The sequence below is a fragment of the Lagopus leucura genome, unplaced genomic scaffold (assembly GCF_019238085.1).
Source record: "Lagopus leucura isolate 7727_CA_CO unplaced genomic scaffold, USGS_WTPT01 50814-0_obj-0_obj, whole genome shotgun sequence".
NCBI classification, from domain to species: domain Eukaryota; kingdom Metazoa; phylum Chordata; class Aves; order Galliformes; family Phasianidae; genus Lagopus; species Lagopus leucura.
The window spans coordinates 1-8574 of NW_024963619.1; the positions used below are offsets into that span (position 1 = coordinate 1).

The following is an 8574-nucleotide window of genomic DNA, read 5'->3' on the forward strand; positions in this document are numbered from 1 at the left end:
CACCAACAGCCAGAATAATGAACACCAGGACAGCACCAACAGCCAGGATGACCAGCAAGGCAGCAGCAGCAACCAGCAACATGACAATGCCAATACACAGGACAGCAGCCAGGGCGCCCAGGCAGGCTCACTGGGAAATAACGGCCCATCCTCGCCATCAGTTTCATCTGTTCATGACACTGAAGGCTCTCCAGATGGTGACGAACTCCCTGAGGAAGAGGATGGGGTTGGAAATGGGAACGGTGCTGCCTTATTTAATAAGGAGAGAGAGAAGAGTGTTCCCATTTCTCCGGGGCAGAAGTCAGAGAACAGCCACTTCTTCGCCTATCTGGTGACCACGGCGATTATCGTCGCTGCTCTCTACGTTGCCTATCACAACAAACGGAAGGTGAGTGGCTCTGCTCCTTGCCCAGGTTCCCCCCTGTGGTTTAAGAGCTTCCTTCCCAGTCGTTGGGCAGTGCTGCAGGTGGGGCACGCTCCACTGAAGATCTTTCCCCTTTGCTGCTCTCATTCTTGCCTTTTGCTTCCTGCTTAGGCCTCCTGCCTGCTGCCTGGGCTTGGTTAATGTTTAATTGGAAGCCTTGATCTCAACAGCTTTGAGATGAGCAGGGAGGAGTGTTGTAACAGGAAAGCGTTTGGATCTCGGTGGAGATGGAGGGGCCTTGGCTCCAGTGGGCATTTTCAGCAGTGAGAAATGGAGCTGAGGGAGGAGAAAAGGAAAAGACGTGCAGCTGCTCCGTGTTTCTCACAGATGCTGAGTTTTCTGCAGCAGGTTGCCAAAGGCTTGTCTTTAACTCGCACTGCAGGGGGAACGCAGCCCAAGTGACAATGCTCATCTTTTCTGCTGTTTTTCTCCCTCCTGCAAAGCTGTTTTTGAAGTAGGAGAGGGAGCAGCTTTTTTACTGTTTTCTGCATGTTGGGAAAGCCTCATGATTTCTTGTTTTCAGTCTTATTGCTTTTGAACGATGACGTTTGTTTCAAGTGCTTTTAGAAGGAGGCAAGCGAGGCTTCTCATTGGCCCACTAGAAAGCTGTTAGAGGTCAGAAAGACTGCAGGAGGTCGTTGGTGTCCTGCTCACCTTGTCCCTGCCTCTCTCTCCAAAGATCATCGCTTTTGCACTGGAAGGGAAGCGATCCAAGGGCGGCCGGCGGCCCAAATCCGGCGATTATCAGCGGCTGGATCAGAAGGTAGGGGGGCTTGGAGAAGTCCGTCTTGTTTTCCCCTTGAAACTGTTTTTCTTCTCTTGTCTTTTGTGCATCTTTCACATCGTTTTAGCTTTCCTTTTTTCCCTTTCCAGATCTAGATTCCTCCTCAGGTATTCAGTGGAAGAAAGGTGCTTGGTGGCGATGAGACCGGAATGGCGGGGCCGCGCCAGCTGGCTGCCTGCTGTAGCACTGAATTGTAGCTTTGCTGTCGTCTTCAGACCTCGGAGAGCAGGAGGAAGGGGAAATGCTTTTACTTTTGCACCTGCACCTTGGTAATGTTTGATTCTCACTTCATAAAAATGTGTTTCTCCTTTCTCAACTACCTGAACCGGTTTCCGCTTGGGTGCCTGGCTTCTAGACGTGGCCCAAGAGAAGCCAGCTCTGGCACTTGACAGAACTTTTGTGTCCAAATGAAATGGGCCTTTCCATCTGCTGTACCGACGTCTCCTCTTGAAAACAAATCCGCCTGCAAAATGAGCCACGTGATTCCTTTCAGTCACGGAGCTGCTGTGAGCAGCGCTGTCCTGCTGGAGGCACGGACGTTCTCTTTCTCTGTCCATTGTATTTGGATGCTAAAGTTGGAGCGTGATTGCACTAGCTTGGAAATGATCTGCCAAGGACTCTGGCTTTGTTTCTTTTCTTCCTCTCCGTGATGAAGGCAATGTTCGCTTCACGTCTCACTCCTCGCTCAATGCATTTAACGGAGCTGCCTTCGACCCTCGGTTCTGTCTTAGACTCCCTCACTTGCCCTGTGGCAGTTGTGCTCCGTGTGGCTCTGTTCCCTCGTGGTCCTCGCAGCTGAGATGCTTGCACTAATGAGGACAATTAGTTTGATGCTGTGAAAGCGAGCCGCTCAGGCTTATGAGGTTCTGTGCCAAACAGCTGCAGCGATGGAGCGAATTTCACCTCCAAGGATGACTGCGTTCCCTGTTGTTAAAATGTCATCGTGATGATGCAGAGTGGTTGACAGTCCTGAAGCATTTGGGATGAATGAAACTCACAGTCATTCAAACCTCTTCCTCTCCTTCAGTGCTGAGCTCTGCAGCAGGAGAGGCGCAGCTCCTGCTGTGAGCAGAAGGTTTGTCCTGCAGCTCCCAAACCCCTCTCTCCTCTCCTGCTGCTCTGTGCTCCCCTGCTTTGGGAGGTTTCATGTGGTTGATGTTCACCTCACCAGCAGCTTATTGCTGTTTTCTCAGCTTTGCTGTGGGACACTGAAATGAGGGCCGGGGATGGACTAGCACTGGTTGTATTGAAGGCTGCAAAACATGTTGATTCCTGAGCTGTTTTGCTGGTCTTATTTTTGTAGTTCTGCTCCAAAGATGTTTTACTTGAGACAGGGCGCTTCTGAAGGATGTGTGTAAAGTGCCTGCCTGGCTTCTTTCTTTCTTTGTTTTTCCTAATGGGCAGAAAGTGACAGCTGTGGCTCATGGAGGGCTCTTCACATGGGTGCTCATCCCCCCCAGAGCTGCACAGAGGAGTCCTGTCCCCACTGTGAGGCCGGGGGGGGCTGCCTGTCCCCAGCCCTGCACCAAGGGTGAGCCGCCCACAGCTGCGGGGTGACGAGGGCAGGAAGTTCCCTTGTCTGGCCATGAAGGCTACAGCTGTGTTCTGATTTCCCAGCACAGAGGGAGAGAGGGAGAAAGCCCCTCTTGCCTCGGACCTCTGGGAACGACTCCTAGGGCTTCTTTTCCCTTCTTAATGCTGTTAGGATTTGTGCCACGTGTTTCAAACCGCTCAAGGAGCGCGAAGCCTTTTCCCTTTGGCCGTGGCACGTCCCTGAATGGTGGTGTCTGTGGGGATGGTGTCTGTGGGTACGTGTTTCCTCCAGGTGGGGCTGCTCCTGGGCCCACTGCCTTGCTGGTGCAAAGCAGTGCAGTTTGTTTCCTGCTGCAGTGCAACGCGACTTGCTTTGAAGGACCAGAATTTTTATATTGCTTTGTACTTTTTTTTTTTTTCCCCTGTGTGGTAAAGTCAATAAATGGTTTAAAAAAATACGGAGTTGTGAGCCCTGTTCTGTGTGTGCGTGTCTGTAAAAGCTTTGAAGCCCCGTCTCCACTCTCTTTGATCATCGCTTATGCTCTGGGCTCTGTGCAGAGCCTCTGTTTGTGGATGCAGGCTCAGCCCTCACACGACCAAGCACCCTGCAGCCGGAACAGAAGGAGAATTCCTTTTGCTTGGAGGCTGTTTGAAAAATTCCTGCCTGCTTTGCCTCTCACCCAGCTGGCCCTTGGTCAGCAGCAGGCGAGGGTCTGCATTCCCTGCTTCGCCCACAGGGAGGCTTTTGGAGCAGCATCCAGCGCCGGGTGGCTGAGGAGCGCAGGGCAGGGTGCTGCGGGCAGGCGAGGTGCAGCGCGGTGCCTCCTGCAGTGGAACTTTCCCCCACTTTCTGCCCTTGTGCCTCCAGTGTGGCAGAGGATGAGCTGGGAGGAGGAGGGGGCTGTGTGTGGTTTTTTACTTCTCACCTTGACTGGGTCGCTGAGAGCCTGGGGGAGGCAGAACAGAGAAAATGGGAGATTAAAAATGAAAACTTTGATGGTGTGTTGGGCTCTTTGGAGCCTTCCTAAGGGGTGGAAGCACTGCTGTGTGCACCTTCAGTGTCATTTCCCAGAGAAGCAAGAATCGGGCTCCTTCAACAGCTCCAAGCCCCATGCCCAGCTTCACCCTGACCTGCTGCAGGGGTCTCCAAACTGTTCTCTTGCTACGGGCAGAGCCAGTGCACGGGGAGGGAGCAGCTCAGGAGGTCCCCCAACAAGAGGCAGTGCCGTGAGACGCTGCAGCGCGGGGCTGTCGGGGCCGTGGCACCAGCGGTGTGCCGAGGGTCGAAGTCCTGCTGATGGAGCCCGAAGTTCTCTGAGGGCAGGGCTCTGCTATCAGAGCTGTGCTGCTCAGGGTTGAGAAATACCAACACCAGCCCAGATTGTCTGAGAGGCTCTCGGGGTGGAGACGAAGCAGATTTAATGGCTGAGCACACAGGGTGAGCCGTGCAGGCGCTGCGGGGAGGCTCCGTTGTGCTCGGTTGTGTGCCAGAGACAAGGGGAAGCCTTGAGCAAAAGCGTGGGGCCACGGGGTGTCCCAGCCCCTCCGTCCCAATGGAGCATCACCCTCCCCTTCCCCGCAGCAGGAGGAGGTTCACAAAGATGCAGCTTTTGGTCGTGAGCTGAGATCTGCCTTGGTGAACGTTCCCAAAGCCGTGCCCTGACTCCCGGTCTGAGTCAACCTGCTGGGTCTGACCATCGGTCTCTGTTTATTTTTTAGGTTTGGAACAAAGAATCAATCGTAAGGACCAACAGCTTGGGCCTGCTGCCATCTTTACACCACTGCCGTGTTTTCCTTGCGGGCAGAGCAGCAGGCAGGCAAACATCGGCCTTTCCTCCCTCAGAAGAAAAGCCTGTGTTTTGTGCAGGGTCACCCGGATAACAGGATCGATAAAGCAGAGCTCACAGCACTGAGGCTCTTTCATGAAGGAGGCGGAGGGGAGAAGTGAGCGCCGCTGGAGGATGCGCAGCCACAGCCTAGGCTGCCATGGGGCAGCAGGTGACGTCCAGCCCAGTACATCGTGATGGGGGAACGACGCACCCCAGAATTTCCTCACACCCTGGGCAGCTCCAGCACAGCCCAGGGCACCTTTCTGCTGGGGTTTCTGTCGTGTTTCTTCATTTCCCCTTAAGAGGCTGCAGGCTTCTGCCTCTCTTCCTCCGTCCCTCCCTGTGTGTCTGTGCTGGGCAGGGCTTCACCCGCAGCCGAGAAGGGGAAGATGTCCTGCAGCAGGTTGGTGACGAAGCAGGGCATCTGCTTGCAGCCCTCGTAGGCGCCGCGGGCCTGGCAGCCCAGGGCTACGGCCGCGTTGAGGCGGGTGGCCATGCGGCTCAGCGCCAGGCTGCGCTCCTCCCCAGCCAACGCCGCCAGCAGGGCCTGCAGGAACATGGATCCCGCGGGGTTCAGGAAGGCGCCGTAGCCTGGGGGATGCAGAGGGAGGAATGGTGTGATGGAGGGAGGAGGGAGGGCCTCACGCTGCCCCTTATGGGAAAAAGAAGTGCTGGAAATGGAACGTTTGGGTGCCTCGGAGTCAGAGGGACAAAAACTGCGACCATCCAGAGGAGAGCAGTGGGGGTGGGATGGGGCTGGGGGCAAAGCGGGAGGTCTGCTCGGCACAGAGGGGGGGCTGAGGGGAGGACTTGTGGCCCTGCAGCCCACATGGCCCTACAGCTCATTGTGATCCACCCCACATGGCCCTACAGCTCTACAGCCCCATGATCCCACAGCTCATTGTGATCCTACAGCCTCACATGGCCCTACAGCCCAAAATGGCCCTGCAGCCCCACATGGTTCTACAGCTCATTGTGATCCACCCCACATGGCCCTACAGCTCTACACAGCCCTACAGCCCCTCATAGCCCTGCAGGATCACACGGCCTGACAGCTCTGCCATGACCCTACAGCCACGCATGGCCCCCCAGGAACACGGAAGCGCAGGTGCTGACCCTGCTCCTGCTGACCCTCCCTGGGGGTTTCCTCACCGGGGCTGCAGGCGAACATCACAGCGGTGTTGGGGGGGATGCACAGGTACTCTGAGAAGCTGTCTGGCTCCGGCTGCCCGCCGTCAGTCTCCACAAACACCCCTTGGTCCAGCGCAGCCCCCCGACATGCCTGCAGGCAGAACATGGCCGTTGGCTTCTCTGTGCTCCGCTCCTGAACAAGGGAGATCCAGGGGGGCTTTGGGGCTGCTGTGCCCCCCCATCCTGTGAAGAACCGTGGGGATGTGGCACTGAGGGACAGCGGGCATGGTGGGCTGTGCTGGGGTTTGAACTTGGGTGTGTCAGGTCTTTTCCAACCTTAATGGTTCTGTGATTCTCTCTCCCCCCAGGAGAGGGGCAGCCTCTCTTCCCCTCATGTTCCTGCAGGCTCCAGGATTACACCAGCAGACACCAGAACCCTCTTGGGGAGATTCCCCTTGGAGCACAGCAGTCACTGATCCTATGCAATGGTTGGAGCTTTCTTCCAAGGATGGGATTTCAGGCAATGATGAGGAGCACCACCCCGAGGACACACACAGCCCCCTCCGAGAGCCTCTTCTGCTCTGCATCACTGCCTGCAGGACCCTCATGGGCTGCCTGGAAGGAGCGGCAGCACGCTGGCACTCAGCATGCCCTAAGGGGACAGCCCTAAAGGCACCAGCCACCCATCCTGGTCTGCAGTTCTGGCTGCTGGAGGTGGCCCCTATTGTAGCCAGGCATGCAGGCTAAGCCCTCTTTCCAGCAGGAAATGAGTGCCACCAGCGATCTGTGCTTGCTCTCACGCAAGGATTTCCGTGTATTTGCACGTCTGCAGAGCCGACCTGCTGAGATCTGCCCAGGCTGCAGGTTGCTGCACTGTTTGCTCTCATCTAATCCTCCCTAATCCACGGAGCACTCCGGGGCTCGCTTCCTGTGGGGTGTTTCTAACCAGCCCCCCCACGCTGCTCTTTGCCCAAATATCGACGTCATGGAATCTGAGGGCAACTTTTAGCAACTCATCAACACCCCGCTGGCATCTGGGAGGGAGGCTGAGCCCAGCAAGGTCACCTTTCCTGGAAGGGAGAAACCTGGTGAAAGTTGAGGCGGACGCAGGGCGCTCAGGGGCAGGGGAAGCGCTGCTGTCCTGGGCACGGGGCTGCTGCCAGCTGGGGAGAGGTGACCTGAGAATCAGCAAAAGCATCAAAGATAGAGCAGAGTGGCGAATGGCAGCTGGGCAGCAAAGTCTGAAATTAGAACAGCGCTTGTGCCTGTCTCTGCGTGCGGAGCCAACAAGATGGGGTGCAGTTTTGCCCAGCAGTGGTGTTACCTGGATGAAGAAGACCTTGGGTGTCTGTGCGAGCACTGGGCAGTTCTGTGCCGACAAGGTGCGGAAGATGCGGGTGAGGCGCAGCGGCCTGCAGTCACAGCCCAACACGGCCCCCTCCTCCCCGTGGCTGGAGATGATGCTCACGAAGTAATCCCCGTGCTCACGGCCACACTCTGTGGGGCACAGCCACCCTCAGCTATCAGCCTCCAGCTGAGTGCTGTGTGAGGGTGCTGGGAGGCCCATCTCCGGCTCTGAGCCCCCGCTGTGTGATGAAGGGACCACAAGGGCCTGGGTGTGGGTGAGGGTTGGTCCCTATCCATCCCAAACTGCCTTTGGGCGGTGATGTGGGGCACTGTGGAGGTGGGAGCCGGGAGCAGGAAGGCGGTTTGGGGGCTCACCTTGCTGGTAGAGGTCCTCCATCTCCTTGGCCGTCCTGTTGTGCAGCAGCTTCACCCTGTAGTTGAGCTGCGCCAGCACATGAGAGAGCTTCTCAGCTTCCCTCCTGGCTCCTCTGCGGGGCCTGAGCCCCACATCGCCATCACTGCTGCGGAAATCAGTGTTGACGATGATGAGAGCCTGGCTTTGCCGTGGCCGGGACATGCTGGGGTGGCCCCTCGGAGGGCTCAGAGGCTTTTAAATCCTGGGGCAGGAGCAGCGAGAGCCGGGTGCTCCTTCGGGACACGTCTGCTGCTGATGCAGTGCCTGCAGGGCAATGCCTGTCAGCTGCTGCGGAGCCAGATTTCATCTGGGTGTGAGTCACAGGGGCAGGAGATCCGGGCTCACCCCTGGGCACTCAGCTTGGGGAAGAGAAGGGCTGGGGAGGGCAGCAGGTTGCAGGGAGATGACTGCAAGATGCAGAGTGTGGGAGCAGCTGGAAAAGCCCTCCCTGCCTCTCCGCCAAGGGCCGCAGTGCTCCGCTTCCCCCACATCCCGGCTGCTCCCGCTCCTATTGCCGGCGGTGGGAAAACCACTCCTTCGTGGGCTCCCAGCAGGACTTTAACACAGACTGAAGTCCACAGAGCAGAGTCAGCGCTGCAGTGCTCACTGCCTGGTGCTGGGGCACCCACTGATGGCACACACACAGCGCTGCCAGCCACAGAGCCGCCTGTGCCGCTGCAGGACGGGCACACAGATGGCTCCAAACCACATCTCCTCTCTCCTCTCCTTCCCAAACTCTGCCTTCCCTCACACTGCTGTCCCCCAGCCGCAGGACCCAGGCTCAGCCCCAATGCCAGCAGCATCCCGCTGCTCCCCCACCGCAAGGCACACTGCTCCCATCACAGCACAGTTTTATTTCTCGCCTTCTCGCCCTTCCCAGCACCAGCACAGCGGTGAAGGCTTTGGTTGTGCTCCCAAATGTTTCCCAGCAGACAGACAGACAGACGCGACATCCACTCAGGGCAGAACCGACAGCGCCACAGCATGGCAGGGCCACATTCATGGCGAGATTCCATCTGGAAGCACTGCTGTTGCTTCTGAGCAGCTTTACATCGCCTTAAGTCAATCCATCCTGAATGCAACCCATCCTGGCGCACAACAGCGCTTCCTC

At 57.2% G+C, this 8574-nt stretch overlaps 1 protein-coding gene and 1 long non-coding RNA gene across 2 annotated transcripts; one reads left to right on the forward strand and one right to left on the reverse strand.

Annotated features, from left to right (window-relative positions):
• The first annotated feature begins 6 nt into the window (after positions 1–6).
• Positions 7–3199, forward strand: LOC122191249. The gene is made up of 3 exons (XR_006182333.1): positions 7–388; positions 1104–1187; positions 1298–3199. It is a non-coding gene; the product is annotated as an uncharacterized LOC122191249 (long non-coding RNA).
• Positions 3200–4475: 1276 nt separating this feature from the next.
• On the reverse strand, positions 4476–7625 carry LOC122191250 (caspase-3-like). The gene is made up of 4 exons (XM_042891486.1): positions 7424–7625; positions 7026–7198; positions 5723–5852; positions 4476–5161 (listed from the first exon to the last, which is right to left on the reverse strand). The coding sequence occupies exons 1-4, from the start codon at positions 7623–7625 to the stop codon at positions 4869–4871; spliced, it is 798 nt and encodes a 265-aa protein (XP_042747420.1). The 3' UTR covers positions 4476–4868.
• Positions 7626–8574: the final 949 nt, after the last annotated feature.

Bases quoted from the DNA above. Each gene is read 5' to 3' on its own strand.
- LOC122191250 (XM_042891486.1), bottom strand. From the start codon at position 7,625: ATGTCCCGGCCACGGCAAAGCCAGGCTCTCATCATCGTCAACACTGAT. The intron at 7,199-7,423 runs GTGAGCCCCCAA...TGTGCCCCACAG, and splicing joins GGAGGACCTCTACCAGCAAG to AGTGTGGCCGTGAGCACGGG. The intron at 5,162-5,722 runs GTGAGGAAACCC...TGCATCCCCCAG, and splicing joins GATGTTCGCCTGCAGCCCCG to GCTACGGCGCCTTCCTGAAC.